Source organism: Thermobia domestica, chromosome 5 (assembly GCF_964235325.1).
Source record: "Thermobia domestica chromosome 5, izTheDome1.hap1.1, whole genome shotgun sequence".
Taxonomy (NCBI): domain Eukaryota; kingdom Metazoa; phylum Arthropoda; class Insecta; order Zygentoma; family Lepismatidae; genus Thermobia; species Thermobia domestica.
This window is the reverse complement of record NC_137458.1, coordinates 114,756,447-114,773,503: the sequence shown is the minus strand read 5'-3', so window position 1 is coordinate 114,773,503 and position 17,057 is coordinate 114,756,447. Positions and strand designations below refer to the sequence as shown.

The following is a 17,057-nucleotide window of genomic DNA, read 5'->3' as shown; positions in this document are numbered from 1 at the left end:
TCGGACCGACTCCGATGATTGTCTTTTGATAACTTCGCGACTAAAGACCTCGATAACCGACTTCAAAGTCTCCAAGTGACTTCGAAGGCTCCGTGTGACTCCAAAGGCTCCGTGTGACTCCCTGTTTCCGGGATGGAGGGAGTATTTAAAGACGAAGATCTTCTGGTAATCCTGCTGACTCCAGACACGTGTAGATGAGATGTTTTCATCCCAACAGGTACTCATGACGTCAGAGATGGACAGATAGTTAGGAAAGGAGCTCTCTCAGCTTTATTACATAAAATACACATTGACATAATACATTATATAACATAAACAAACACTTCCACGATTTAGCCACGAAAACACAAAATTACGGAAGAGAAACGTAGACTAAATTCTCAGACATACATGAATTTCATAAACTAAGACATCCGAATAACTAGCGTTCTTCGACACATAAGAGATAGCTTTATGTAATTAGGAAGAAAAGGAAAAAAAAGGAATAGTCTCACAACACCGAAGATAAGTCTTAAAGAATAAATGATTTTGTGGGAGATCAACGAAAGTCAATAAATATTAGTCTCTTCACACTCCCACCGCTAACCTTAGACATGCGGTTTTAAAGAAAACACGCATCGTCGTCACTACTATTTTGAAAATAGACTGTATATATTGTTTTGATTAACGTCACTATACGATAAATAAAATACATGAAGTACACTGTAGCAACAAACAAAAACAAGGAAAAAAAATGACTGAATATCAGTTTTTCAGTATCTCATTTTTTTTAAAGGAAAATACATCTCACACAAAAGAAATCGACGATAATCAATAAATCGTTAACCAAACACTGCACATAAACACACAAAGCACTAAAAAGCATTCTATGTTTCCGATGTAACTAATAAGACTTGATCTCAACAAAAACATATGGAAAAGCTCGTGTAGTTGTTTAGTGAACTTGAAAAACACTTTGGTCAGCAGAATTGAACATCTTCACTGGGTCAGTGTTCTGAAGATAAGACAATTCCTGGAATGTACGTGGCCTTGTTGTATGAGAGGTATCGCTGGCAAGGTGGCCGCAAGATGGCAGCACTAATCAAACTTCTTGAGATACGTTGACTGAGAGGGAGGAGGGAAAATGACGCTGACAGCCATCTTGAAGAATTGTCCATCTTCTTTAGAGTGGAGGAACGATGATATTTTTCGTTTACTTTTGCTTTCGTGTTTGTGAGTTGGAGAAAAAAAAAAAAAAATAAAAAAATAAAATAAGGAATATCAGCATGGTTATGGAGCTGACGTATTGGCTGATAAATCAGGTGAGAAAACTGGAGATTATAGTTAAAACTGGTGGGCGGGTCTGACGCTAAGTGTTGTCATGTTGAAAAGTTCTTGGTCCGGGTCCATCCAAATTGCAGTATGGAGAAGAATTGGTGTCCTCTTCTTCTCGTCATAAAGTTGTGGAATCTTCTTGGCTTGAAACAAGCTGCGTACTGTGAGGGTTGAAGGGGTATAATTGTTAAGAATAAGGAGGTTATGGATGTGAGTAGGACCATGAGGGGGTGGAAATTTGAAATGTTAAGATTTAAAATTAGGGTTCATTTGGTACAGGGTGATTGAAATATAACGAGGAAGAGTTATCAAAATATACAGCAGAAGTGTGGTGGGTAAAAAGAGAGAGAAAAACATGAAAATTTAATGGTGGGAAAAAACGAAAAGAAAAATTTCTAAGATGGCGGCTGAGCGTTGATGCCAGAAAACGTAAGGTATTATGGGCTTAAAGATGGCGACGACCATGAAAGTGCAAAGGTAAATACAAGAACCGGTAAATTAATGTAGGTAGGATCTAGGAAGGGGGGAGGGCGTAGAAAAAGAAGAGAAAAACTCGAGCAGATATAAATACACATAAGTAAAACGATAAACCTAGTGCCCAAACTCTTGAATCATACAACTATTTATGATAATGACAAAACTCTAATTTTGGGGGGGCTCATTATTTCCAACATAAACCTAACCCATTTCTTGATTAGGTTGGGAACTTAAGGTAACTAGAGGTTGGATTGGGTTTTATCGCCCAATACTCGATTGTGTTAGTAAAATTATGTTGGAAATAAAAGTTGGGGGGGGGGGGGGAAGAAGGTCTCTAAATTCATAAAATAGGTATGTGCGGTAATGATTCTCAATTTTATATGGTCGTGCGTATATACGTTCTAATATCTTCTTCTAGATGCTGTTTCACAAAATGCGTGAATTGCTCAACATCTCAGTTTCCGTATCCACTTTTAAGAATACACTATATAGTTGGAAATGTACGAAGATTTTACGTTAGAATTCGTTAATTCCAAGACGGTAGAAGGCGGCACTATGATCTCTGTACCAAAACTTCCGTCACTAACTATCAATTCTTCCGGAGGAGGAGGTAAACTCAATTCTGACACTGAATGTGCATCCTCATTTCTGTTCGAAGTGGTGAACTTTTCTGGGGTCACTTCAGGTTCATGATCTCTTTCTTCAGATCTCTCGTTACATTTATTTTCAAAACTCTTCGTCTGCAGTGGCGTATCATCACCAATTTTTTTCATTAAACTTTTCATTACTCTATAGAGCAAAATTAGACTTACAATTGCAATAACGGTTTGCACAATGTCTAAAAAGTAGCTCAATTCTTGCAAAGAAAATTCCGTAGACGCACTACATTTTCTACAAAACCATATAAAATTGAAAATCCCATGTTCCCTTAGCAAATAAATAAGTAGAAGAGTGATGATGATATTCCAAATAATAATAATTCCTGGTATAAAATACTCATGCTTATAGATAGGCAACTTAATGGGCGTCTGGTCAATTATCGTAAATGCTGATATATTCATATGTCGGATCGAAGAACTCCAAACATCGTTAAGTAAAAATGAAACATTAAAAAATTCATTCCTTTTATACGTAGATCGTAATAGCATCAGATCATTAGAGACTAGCTGGCTCGGAAAAAGATGTAAAAATACAGGTTCTGTAAGATCATTGTCGAGACACGGAAAATCCGATCTGACGAAAAGATTTCTCTCCACAATTAATTTAGTATTGCATGGTATTCGAATTTTAAGGGCTCCGTATAATCTAGCTTCTTCTGGAACTCGAATAGTTGACACATTTTCCCTAGTCTTCAAAGTTAGAAATTCTGGCGGGTGTGTTAAAACAAACTCATGCGATCCAATGTCTATAATCTGTGCCTCTTTCGAATCATAGCACATATGGTCACAATTGTGTAATATTTCCCTGACTGTACTGGCAACGAAAGCTGCGTGAGCACAGTTTATTAAACGAGATCGTGTCACAGTGTGTGTAGGTATCTTACATAACTTTGATTGGCTATAATGACAAGTAAGTAGGCTTGTTCCTGTTATTGGTATAAGATCTTTTTTATCTTGAACTACCATAACTAAAGGCTGGATATCAACGGTACAAGTTTGGTTGTATACAGCAAACGGAAGTGGCTGCACATCATATAACTCAAACGAAGGCTGTATTTCAACGATCGGAATTTTCATCTGTAGGTAAATGTACGTGTCGGTGATTGAACAAGTCAAAACATTAATTGAATAATACATCTCCAATAACGACTTATCTATGGCTAACTTATATCCATTTTTCAAAATGATATTCTCAAATTCAGATAAATGTGCGTGCAACACTTTATAAGGAATAATATTAGGGTTCAGCCTAGCATCTGTACACATCTGGATTGTCAGATCATATTTAAAACTTTGTAGAAACTGTACAAACTGCGTTGAAATCGAATAAAACTCTTGAATGAACGAAATGACCTCTTTATGTACACGATTTGCAAGCTTATTAAGATGATCTCCCAGATCATGTTCTTGATCCAATATTTTTGCCGAAAAGTTTCTAATTTTATGAAAATTATCCTGTATCTGATCTTGAAAACTTAAAAATTCTGAAGTTGTGTTCTGAATATATAAATTGTTTTTCAACAATTGTTTTTGTAAACCCAGTACTGTCTGTTCCAAATGAAATTCCTTCTTGTTTATCGAATCAATAGATGAACTGTCAGCTACGTCACAACACCAATTCAATGCTTTCCCAATGAACCCTAGCAATGCACGCGGAGATCTGGTTGATAATCGATGAAATCGTGGATTTGGAGGCTTTAAAAAATAATCGTTAATATGGACTTGCAGATTATGTAGGTCTTTCGCAGCTTCGCAGACATCTGGAGCTAGAGTGTCATTTTCGTTGCAAAGCAGAGATTCAAAAAGAGAAGAAACCTTAACATCATGCGGAAAGGAAAATGTCAAATTAAAAGATATCGGTAAAGAGTGTTGGTACAAAATAACATTAGGGAGTTTACGGAAAAATAAACCAGATGTTATTTGGAACTCGGTGTTATTAGACGTCACATGTGGGAAAGAGAAAGATAGGATAATGCAGCTTAAAACAAAATAGGTTATCTGAAACACAAATTAAATATAATGAGAAATTTAGAATTTTCACATGTTCTATTGATTATTATCTCTGCTAGCCTAAGTATATATGTTATTGTCAAATTGCGTTACTTATTTCAATGTTTCTTTTTTCTTTTCTTTTTCTAGGTAAGTGGAGAATCTGAAATTCCCAAAAAATGATAATAGGAGACGGATATGATGACGAGAGCAAAAGAAAACTGCATAGCACTGATGATGAATAACTATATCCTTTCCCATATTCTAAATATATTGCTAGCGTTAAGATAGCTCTAAGTCAATTAACCAGTAACATACTAATACTTTTTTCTTTCAGCTATTTTATATAGGAAAATAGAGGTGCATAAGTTGTTCATAGATTTTTTGATTCTCTTTGTCATACTGCACGAACACTATTCTTTCGATAGAGTCAAGATGTTCTTCCAGGAAAAGACGTACTGTTTGTAAAGCAACGCGACAAGCATCTTCTTTAGGAAAACCAAAAACTCCTGTAGAGATGTTGGGGAACGCAATGGATGTTATATCGTTGTCTACTGCTAATTGCAACGTTTTTTCGTAACACATCTTTAACTTCTTAGGATTTCGATCATCAGGTGCGCTAACATGAATCACAAAATCCACGGGCAGATTGTAACCCTGTGTAATGCATACGTTACCCTGGGAAAGGTGGAATATTTTACGACACTCGTCTTGCATTTCTTCTCCTGCAAGACTTTGAATTGCTTTGTCCACGCCTCCTCGTGGCTCTAGAAAGGAATTGGACGAGTTTACTATACAATCACCAGCTAACGTCGTGATTGAACCGTAATAAAGCGCAACTTTCTTATTAATGTCGTGGTTGACGGCAAACTTAGGTCTATCCAAACCTTCCACTGAACTTGTTTTCGGACCCACCTGATCCCAAGATGGTAGATCGGACATGAAAACAACTTTCCTTATAAACAACGATTCTAATTGCGTTTCGTTATCTGGATCTTGGAATTCCATCAAGAAGGAATTTACCTTATCCACTTCTTGGAGATTTTTATCCGGTACTCCCTCTCCTACTACATCAATCTCAGATGTTTCTAATTTACGCAGATTTTTAGGCAGTCCTTCTGGAGGAGGATAATACTTTTTTAACCTGTCGATCGCTATAGAATCAATCTTTATTTGACCTCGAGGAGTTGGGTATTGCACTGACATAAACAACTGTAGGTGCAAGGATCTTAAGTCACCTACGAACGTACGCTGTCCGTTGAGTTTCTTCACTAAAATAATCCTTCTCTTCCATGGAAACGTTCCTTCCGGATAGGGCGGTTTGTTGACAGGCGTGCTGTTGGAAGCTCGTATCTCATGCTCAAAACCACGGGCGAGTCCCACATCGTCTTCCGACCAACTCCAAACATCGGCAAACTGGTGAATTAGGTCATAAAAACGCTCCCGGTCTTTTGGAGACAAATCTGGGTTGACATCTACTCTTTGCGGGTCACACATCTTTCTAGACTGTTCCAACTTCTCTGGAGACGGTAAAGATTCTTCTGACGCTGTCAATGTCCTTTTTTCTGGATCATCGGGTACTTCCTCGAACTCCTCTGCATCGCCTATCTTCGTTCCTTGGCGCAACTTCACGGTGTTGACGGTGGGATTCGTTACAAACACCACTGGGGACTCACAATCTACTATTACCCTCGGGATAAAAATTCCCAACATTTCCTCTATACGCTGAGATGGTAACAGTAACGCCTTTTTCCCCGTAATGTCCCAACAGGAACGTAACTTCACTAAAGTGTGCGAACGAGGTGGTAAAACAGTATTCTCTAAGACTCTAAAAATAGCTCTAGATTCCCGAGCGATTCTCGCTGTTAATACTTCAGATAAATTGACCTCTAAATTTCTAGGTGGTAACTTCCTGGGCGGAGGACGTCCAAAACGATACAAAGTCAAATTTTGCTTATCATAACTTAAGATGGCTCTATGTTTTTCTAAGAAGTCCGCACCAACCAAAGGACCATAATCAAAATTCGGGATTATCCTAAAAACGTGAGTAAAACACCTGTTGCCAAGGAAAAATTTCAACAAGGCAATTTCGGATACTTGAATGCTTTTTCCCGTAACTCCCTTCAATCTGGTGTTAAGACGAAAACGTCTTGCGTTCTTCGGAACGAGTTTCTCCCCGAGACAACCTATTTGGCTACCAGAATCTATCATGATCTTAACTTGCTGACCATCTAAAAGGGCCGAAACATGTGGTAAGTCGTTAGAAGATACAATGGGGACTATAACGCACCTCCGAGCAGATTCGTCCCTGTCATCTACTCTGTTTTTGAGTTTAAAGACGCCCTACAGTACCGTGCAATATGGTTAGGCATGTTACATTTATAACAGACAATAGGACCCTTACTAGGAGTCGAACCCTGGGTCTGTGAAGAGGATTGCGTGGAAAAACCTGAATTGTTTTTATTATTGTTGTTATTATTGTTTCTACGGTTTTGACGATTATCACTTCTCTCGTTATTACCCTGACCTACATTCCTTTGCTGACTTTTCTTATTTTGTGCATAATCGCTACCTTGATTGTCATCATTTGAGGTTAACGCGGATATCTGAAGAGTCATTTTAGCTAATTGCTGTTGCAAATCATTCATTTGATCACTAATTGCCTTAGTCTGTTCTTTCTGAGCTGTAGCTGACTGAACAAAATTCTCTTGCCTGTACAGCGGACTTTGGACTGCTGACTCCGCACTTCTATATAACTGACTATCAACTTGGCTTGGCGGAAGCACTGACGAATGCAAGACCGCAGAATTCTTTTTAAAGAATTTTTCCAACTCTTTTCTCTTGAGTAATAGCCGAGTCTTTTCTTCCACTACTAAATCACCCAATAACGCAGCTACGGTATTATATTCTTTACGAATGACGACCTTGAAAAAGTAGGGCAATAACCCTTCGATGATCAGTTGTATTTGTTTTCTCTCAGGCGCGTTAGGATCTGCTCTCAGAATGAGATCCTGTTTTGCATATACATAATCAACGACTGACTCATCATCGCCCTGTTCCCGTCCTCGCATTTGGGCCTCTGTCAACTGAGGAACCAAATTATCCTTAAACGCTGTTATTAACGCCTGCTTAAATTGCTCATAAGACAGCTGAGCAAAATCCGGCTTTCTCTCCATAGATGTAAACCATGATTCAGCTGGACCCCTAAGCAAATTCCCAAGTACAAGCTTCCGTCTCATCCCATCCCAACCATTAATGTCAGCAATAGATTCATATTTACGCACAAAACGTTCCACGTCTTCCCCTAACCTAGCGTAGAAAGGCTCTGGTCTTACTATGGTATTAAAAATAGGCAATGGTTGGTTATCGCCTCCTGACGCCATGTCTAAACTGGGCTTCTCAACGGTGACTTCTAAAGAATCGGGAGTAATATCGGATAAGATCTCAGAAAATTCTAACTTTTTCCGAAGCTGGTCTAAATAATTTCTGGTAAACTTAGCCGATACAGGGGACGAACAAGCCGCGGGATCGAAATAAATCGTGTCACTAAGATTTAAGAAGTCATTACCCGGTACTAAAAATTCGTCAACAAGACGTCGCAACATATACACAAAAAATGAACTAAAATGGGCACTAGTTTAACGAAATACACAGTGTACATATATAACTACTTAAGTCTAAATAACACATGCAAAAACTTAGAGGGAGGAAGAGAGATAACAGAATGTCTTAAAGTACAAGAGGTATTTGGGGTTTCTCCACCACTCTTCAAAGGATTGAAGAGAAAAGAAAAAAAAAAAATCTTGCGAATAAGAAAGAAAATAAACTAATAGCGTTTTGAGAAGCGTAATACAGAGAGGGTGGGGGAGGGGTAGCGGTGGTGAAAATGATTAGAAAAAGACTTAATTGAAAAATTGTAAAGAAGAAACCAGTATATCCACCATTTTACGGGGGGGATAAAGGAACAATTACTGATAAAAGATCAGCATCTCCGCCATTTTACGGGGGGGGGGGGGGGGGAGAGAATAAAGTAGAAATTACTAAGAAAGAGCCAGCATCTCTACCATTTTACGGGTGCTTAATTTGAAAAGTATTTTCAAAGAAAGCTGTGTCGTCAAAGTGAGATTCTTGGGATGTTTCTCAAGGGTAGAACGGGTCCTGGAACCGGACGACACCCGTCTGATTTTATAAGAAATAAAAATAAGAATTTTAGCTTTTTTGGAGATAGAGAGAGAATGGGTAGGTGAGAGGTGAGGAAGAGAAAGGAAGAAATCTGACGTCACAGTACCTGAAGCTTCATCTTCTCTGCTGGGCTTCCTCCTGTTGTTCGTCTGGTGTTCAATATATCGAAAACCGAATTATAGACTGTTCGGTTTGTTTTCCAAGTTACTCCCGAAGTGCTCGATTGACTGCCGTGCACTCCTCGGACCGACTCCGATGATTGTCTTTTGATAACTTCGCGACTAAAGACCTCGATAACCGACTTCAAAGTCTCCAAGTGACTTCGAAGGCTCCGTGTGACTCCAAAGGCTCCGTGTGACTCCAAAGGCTCCGTGTGACTCCCTGTTTCCGGGATGGAGGGAGTATTTAAAGACGAAGATCTTCTGGTAATCCTGCTGACTCTAGACACGTGTAGATGAGATGTTTTCGTCCCAACAGGTACTCATGACGTCAGAGATAGACAGATAGTTAGGAAAGGAGCTCTCTCAGCTTTATTACATAAAATACACATTGACATAATACATTATATAACATAAACAAACACTTCCACGATTTAGCCACGAAAACACAAAATTACGGAAAAGAAACGTAGACTAAATTCTCAGACATACATGAATTTCATAAACTAAGACATCCGAATAACTAGCGTTCTTCGACACATAAGAGATAGCTTTATGTAATTAGGAAGAAAAGAAAAAAAAAAAAGGAATAGTCTCACAACACCGAAGATAAGTCTTAAAGAATAAATGATTTTGTGGGAGATCAACGAAAGTCAATAAATATTAGTCTCTTCACACGTATACGAAGACCGTAGATGTGCATTCAGCAAATATTTCTCAAATCTCTCTATAGAAATTAAAATTTCAAGAAGTTTCTTCATGACAATATCATACTTTCGATGCGAATCTGTCAGCTTCTTAGATCCATAAGCGATGACTCTTAACTTATTTCCGTCTACCTTCTGTTAAATTACAAACCCGTCGCTATATCCGATGTATCCACGAATAGATAAAACTCCTTATTTAAATCAGGTAAAAGCAACTTCGGATCACTTTCGAGAATTTGTTGCAGTTTCATTAGCGCGTTTTCACATTCAACTGTCAATTTGAACTTCTCATTTCTTCGCAAAAGTTGAGATAGAGGAGCAGTAATGTTTGCCATGTTTGGTATAGCTGACCTAAAATAATTACAAAAACCTAGAACCCTTTGTAAATATTTGGTACCCCTAGGTCCTGTCTGGCCATCCTAATCTTTTTAAGATCACATGATACACTCCTGTTCTCTATATTTTTCGATCAAATTCTAAAATTAAATTATCCGGGAAATCACTATCAAATAAACAAATTAGCTAATTATTTCCTCGCAATACCATCCTCCTCTTGAAAGATCTATTATAATTCTCATCTTTGAAATGAACTCTCTTCTTATTAGAATTTCCTTCAAAAGTGTCTCGAAAATGAAAAACTTGTGTTTAACAGCGAAGTCATAAAATTTTACTGTCGCTGTAATTTCTCCACACGCAACTGTAGTTCCACGGGCTACTCTTAAGAGTCAATAAATTTTCTTTTATTTGTCCACTATTTTGTATCCATTTATCTGCGAGTTCTTTCGAACAAACGGAAATCGAAGCTAAAGTATCAAGCAACATTTTCGACTTTACGCCAAAGACAGTAGCTCTACTCTTGCTAAAGACACTTGTTTTTTCTTTCCCTGACTATCCTCGCCGGCCGCGAAAATTTTTTTTTTGAAACCACTGTATTAAAATTTCTTATTTCATTAAATTAGGATAAATGTCGTACTCTGTTCTCCTAAAATGCTTTCTCTCTTTCAAATTTTCTATCGTGTTTTCCACTTGAAAATTCCTGTCAGCTACTCTATGTTCTTTCGTTATTCTCTCTTCTTTTCTATGGATGCGCCCCATGCTTTTTCTATCAACCGATCTTATCATTCCTGTTGATTTGTTGAAGGGAAATTTTCTATTTTCGTCTTCAAATGTCGACGAATTCTACGAAATTAATAAAATCAATCTCATTTCGCTTATTAAATCTTTATCAAGTCGTGAGCAATGTCTCTTAAAACATGCAATTTTGCACGAGTTTTCCTTCCTTTCATGTAAATGTTAACATACATGACAACAACAGTTTCTGTTTCTCCCTCAGCCATCTGTAATTTTATTTTTTCTTCATCTTTGCCCTCTTCGATATAAGTTTCTCCGCTAGGGATAAATTTATTAATGAAAGAAGATACTTCCACTGTCAGCATATAATTCAATATTTTCTCCCCAAGTCTTACAGGGAATAAACGGTTCTTTTTACTAGTTATTGTCTTTATGAACTTTATTTTCAGAAGGTTATGTTTTCTTATGAACAAGAGAGCTCTCTTTCTTATTTTCTATTTTGTTTCTACAAAATTTCTAACATGACCTCTTTCGTGACAAAAATCACAGAAGAATAACTTGTTTTCACGGCTAGAATTCGAGACGGTTTCCTTGTGGCTATTTTGTCTACATTTAAAGCAGGATCAGAGCTGACGGTAATAAATTACTTCCCCGTCCCATTTCTGTTCTTTCTTGAGCTCCGATCAGATTGCATGTTTTAGGTGCCTCTCGTTCGGGTAGATATAATAAATTACTCAAATGAAGATCTTCAAACTTTTGCTTTCTAGCTGTTTTAGAGTTACAATTTCCTTGTTATATAACAACTGTCTAAATCTTAGATGAGAACGCTCCATAATGAAATCGACCCGAGATATTTCATCTGGTGGATCTTCTAACCTGCTGAACATAAGCGCAACATGTCTTGTGTACGAAGCTAAAGATTCATCAGACTTTTGGAAGCTATTTCTCAATTGCTGCTTAATCTCTTGCTCGTAATTGAAACTAAAGTATTCTTTCAAGAACGAATTTTTGAATTCCTTGTAACTAGCGAAAGGTTGTTTAAAAGCAAACCAAACTTTCCCGCTCTTCTTCAATGTCCGAGGGACAACTAATTCTTCATCACTTAATTTCTTAGTTTTCTTAAATTCTTCTGACTCGTCTGGATATGCAAATGGATCCTACCAAGGAATGTCTCCTGTAAACTCAAGGAGATTTAAGCTAATTTCATCTACCCACTTACTTTGACTACTATTTGATTCCACTTCATTATCTTCAGCAGAATTACTTCCTTCTTCACGCTTATTCTCTTCCCTTCTTAATTCCTGTATCTTTGAAATTATTTCCTCTGAGCTAACTTAATTTCCATATTCTAGCCCAAATGCTTCACAAATGATTCTTTTATCTAGTCCCGCTGTCATGTTTAAAACTTTCCCGAACGCAATTTCATAAATTAATGCTTCTCTTAAAAAATACCTCCTTTCACATAGTTTCTATTCAAAAAATAATTTTCACTACGTCCTTTGTATCGGGCACCAACTTTTATGTGTCGTTTAAAGTAAATTATGTAATATTAAAAATAATATAAACTTTACTCTCTAAAATGTGTATATTCAACAATATCTCTCTTTAAGTGAAAATTTTAAATCTTGCTTCGCTCCTTTCCAGTCTCATCCCGGGATAGCATTTAAACTTAACGGCTTCCATGAATAGAGAAAGACAGTCCCAGACACTGAAGTGGGGAATCCCCATTTTCCAGCTCTCACCTCACCGTTCGTACGTAAGCCCTACGTCACACGTCATCGTACATACGTCTGTGTCACTTTGCACTGCTCCTACCATGTCTGCCTTGTGACTCCCCTTGCACAGTTCCCTCTGCGCCATTCGGTTTGCACCATCGTTTCCCTTGGGTCTGATTTTCATTCTTTTGTTTTGGACCGACGTCAATATCTTTCTCGTTCGAGAGATATTCTACTTCGCCGACGTTCTGCGGCGCTCTTTCGCCAGGTTCCTGCTAGATTACGCCGACTTTGTCGATCTATGTTTATATGGGCCTGTTTCCTTGTGTTCAGCTGTGGAATCACCTTTCGACGTGTCTTCCCTCCACGTCATATACACCACTTCATTGTTGGTCACCTGGTGGTTATGCAACGACACATAGCAGATATGACTGTGTCCACCATTTCGTATCTGTTTGAGATCTCGACATGGCACACACGATTTATGATTGTCAGGTGGGAAACCTATCCATTCACGCTTATTTTGACGTCTCTTTCCTTGACATATTCTCCGGGAATCCCTACGCACCTGTAGGGAATCCCTTTCGCACAGATTTGACGATTGTAACACAAGCATTTTTGCATAGAGCAGGTTCTGATACTTTGAGAGGACCCTGCCGCCTTAGCTCTAACACTCACGCTCGTGGCGCTATAGCGGTCTAAAGTTCCTTTTCCCCCGTTTTCGGCGGCCTATAACTCCGTAACTAAGTACTTTTGAGCCCAGGTTCATATGAACGTTTCTTCTTATTTTGATGTGAGGAATCACCTCCCGAAGTTTTTCGGTGGAGTTCCCAACCATTCTATATATACAGGGTGACCCATTTTAATCTTTCCATGGAAATATCTCGAAAATGGCTAAAGATAAATGAACCAAACAAAAACTCAAATAAGAAATACCATGGGACAAATCGAATGGTATTGTCACTGTACCATCCGAGACCGCCCTTTATGGGAAGCCAGGGCCCAACTTCGAAAGTTTAAATGGAAACATGGGGTGAGTGATATCTCGTTTGATAGATCTTTAAAAACTAAAGAGCACTGTGGCAAAAGATTTTTCATATCGGTCATCAGTTTCAAAATGGCTGCCAAGACATAATGCCTGTATCAGATAAAATGTCAAGTACCACTAAAATAAAAACTAAGATAACTAACATAATAATTAATATAATGTATTATTAAAACCTTTGCTTCGCATTTCAGTTGTTTTTCCCCCATCAAATCACACTTTGCAATACAAATGGATGCTACCCTTCAAAACGAATTTAACTTTTTTTTTTTTTTTTTTTAATTACAGTACCAGACACTTGTACACAACAATGTTTTACACAAACCATACCTATTGCAAGCAAAAGTGGGGTTCTAATTTAAGATTTTACCATTCATTACCGCTTCACCCACTTACGGAGGGAGGTCAGAAAGATAGTTTTCTAAGAATTACATTTCCTCCTTTGCATTATGTCACTTTTACTTTAATCATCTTTTTCTCTGTTGCATCATTCTCGAGCTGTGGAATGATAAATACCCTCTGTGATTTCCTATACGAGTTTTATTCTGTTCATTTATCTCCAACCGTTTTCATATTAGAGAACTGGACGTTTTATCTGATACATGCACCATGTCTTGGCGGTCATTTTGAAATTTTTCGCCACAACGCTGTTTAGGGTTTGAAAATCTATCGAACGAGGTTATCATTCGACCACTCAACCCATGTTTCCATTGAAAATTTCGAAGTTGGGCACTGGGCCCCCATGAAAGGCGGCTCTGAGGGGGTACCGATACAACATCATTCGACGTTCCCCATGCCATTTTCCCGTTTCAATTTTTGTTCTGTTCATTTATCTCCAACCGTTTTTATATCAGTGGTACTGGACGTTTTTTACAGGCACCATGTCTTTGCAGCCATTTTGAAAACGGTAACCGATATGAAACATCTTTTGCTAGAGTGATCTTTAGTTTTTAAAGATCTATTGAACGAGATATCACTCGCCCCATGTTTCCATTTAAACTTTTGAAGTTGAGCCCTTGGTTCCTATGAACGGCGGCTCTGGAGAGCACCGCGATAATACCATTCGACGTGTTCCATGGCATTTCCTATTTGAGTTGTTGTTTGGTTCATTTATCTTCAACCGCTTTCGAGACATTTCCGTGGAAAGATTGAAATAGGCCACCCTGTATACATACATACATATATATATATACAAAAACTTTATATTTTATCCTAACTAGAAAAATATATTAGTTATATTTTAATTTAGAGGATTAAAAAAATATTGATAGGGTATGTCTCAGAGTTGGCTACCCATGGTAAAGGTCTGGATGAAAGTAAAAACTTCATTACTGCGTCCCTTCATTATAAGAGGCATAGAGGGGTAAGGACTTTGGGAGATGTGTAATAGGCAGTGGTCAAGAAGAAAGTGATCCTCCTTCACAAACATGGTCTATATTTATACGCTCAGCCTCCCAACTCACCAAGCAACCATACGTTCCAGAGAATAAATAAATAAATAAATAAATAAAAAATCATACCATTTTAGACTAAAGAAAAAAGTATCTTTGGCTACTTCTTCTGACTAAGGAGAAAAGCAACTAAAGCACAAAATACTATATGCGAAAAATACACAAAAACAATAAAAAAATTAGAATTTTAGAGCATTTAGTAAAACGTATATACTAGCATTACTTATTTAAAAATACAAAAAAATAAAATGTGTGATTTTTTAATCAGCACAGTACTATGTTCCTGTTGGAATGCATGAAAAAAAAAAAAAAATACACGAATACATGTGCTGACTTTTCCTACATTATATAAGTTCTTCTTTGATTGAAGTTTTAGGTCAGTGGATCCGGACCTGGGAAACGTGAAAAGCGAGCAAAGGCGGCGCAAGCTACTTTAGAAGCTTTAGCAAACTTCACGGATGCTACATGTTTGACATTTTTTCTTCCCTATTCTTATTCAAGACTTCTAGGTTATAGATAATTATGCAAATTAAAATGCTTTACAAAATTATCAAAAGATCAGTACAAAGTTACTTCAGTGTACAACATGACTTCAAAAACTTAACAAATAAGAGCAAATTATTATTATTATTGAAAATTTTAGAATTCAATGCTACATCTGAAATCGAAGAGGTTATGAAAAGCACGTACAGTAAAACCTCTCAATAGCGGACACCAATGGGACATGTAGTTTTGTCCGTTATAGAGAGGTTACAAAAGTTTAATTTCTCATAACGGTAATTGTATGCTGTAATATATAGTAAATACATTTTGTATTAGCGTAAATACGTAAAATTCAATATGAAAATACTCTTATTTAGTACACATTTGAATTACTGGGAGGGATGAAGGAGAAATTCATTTCTGTTAAATCATATTATTGCTGGGCAATGTTTAACGAAAAAGGCATGCTTTTTTCTCTACAACGGTAATAAAACTCATTAGCAAGTGTCCTCTAAAAATCCTCAGTACGATTCCAGAAGAAATATGTGTGTGTGTGTGTGTGTGTGTTTGTGTACTGGCGCGGCATCTTCGTTGACAAAATGGATGAAAAGGTAAGCTATTGGGGGTGCATATGTTTATCGACCCAGGCCCAATCACAAAGAATATCCTTTTAGAGAAAATGAAAAAGGCAGCCGGGAAATCTCCAACCCACACTTGTTCCAGTATCATGAGTAAAAGAAAAACGTTTCTTTTCCGAAAAAGTAAGAGAGGAATCATTGCTCGTTGAAAATGTTATTGTAAAAGAAACAATGTTTGTTTTGTTATCTATGAAACTGTCGGTAAAGATGCAAGGTCCAGACAAGGATTAAATTTGTTAGGGAAGGGAAGATCTTTCGCATAGAATTCCTGGCCTTACGACTAACCCTGCATAAGTGTTATTGCTTATTCAAAATTTTCTAGGATTTCCGCCAGAAAGCAGTTTATTGCGGAAAAAAAAAATGCAAGTTCAGCTGTTTTGTTTGATGGTTCACTCATGATAGATACACTTATGGAGAAAAGACTGTAATATATCGCAGAACCGAGAACAATTCCTGTCCGTTATGAAGAGGTTATTGAAACGTTTGGGAAAAAAAGGACTGTCCGTATGTGAGAGTGTCCGTAAAAGGGAGGGTTTTGTTCCGTAAGAGAACATATATTTTTGCCGGGACAAAAAAATCTGTCCGTATTATAGAGGTGTCCGTTACTGAGAAGTGTCCGTTAAGGGAGGTTTCACTGTATTATCAACAAGCGGGAAAGAGGGGCGTCAAATATGTAGGGTTTAAGAAGGTAAACATGGTTGGGAACCACTGTCGAGGCTACTGGAAGAACACCTACAAAATTAAAATCATGAATCAGACAGGTTATGGAGTGAAACTACAAGAATGTTACGAAACAGAAATATTAATACTTGGAATGTTAGACTTTTCAAAAAATCTACATATATATAGTAACTGTACACATACATCAAGGTTTTGTGTAATTTTAATCGATACATTCACATGCTTGCATTAAAATGTAAATCTTACCTGGTTATTGTTTAAATCCAGCAGACGTAGTGTTTTACTAATCTTTCCACCAAGCCACCACCAAGGGTCCCTAGGATTTTTTCCTAATTCATTACTGCCTAAATGAAGTTCCATTAGTGACGGCAAATCGTTCATAGATTCAGGAATCTGAGTTAATTGATTATGACTTAAATCCAGGATTCGTAAACAATGAAGACGTAATATGCGAGCGTCAAATTTCTTCAGTTCTACGTTGTTTACC

At 37.5% G+C, this 17,057-nt stretch overlaps 1 protein-coding gene across 2 annotated transcripts in view; it reads right to left on the bottom strand.

Moving 5' to 3' along the window:
• Nucleotides 1-17,057, bottom strand: part of Lrr47 (Leucine-rich repeat 47) — a 57,902-nt gene that overhangs the window by 27,905 nt on the left and 12,940 nt on the right. For both annotated transcript variants that reach the window (XM_081758931.1, XM_081758930.1), the window contains exon 4: nucleotides 16,817-17,056. In XM_081758931.1, coding sequence (XP_081615057.1) covers nucleotides 16,817-17,056 — 240 coding nt within the window. The remainder of the gene's footprint in view (nucleotides 1-16,816; nucleotide 17,057) is intronic.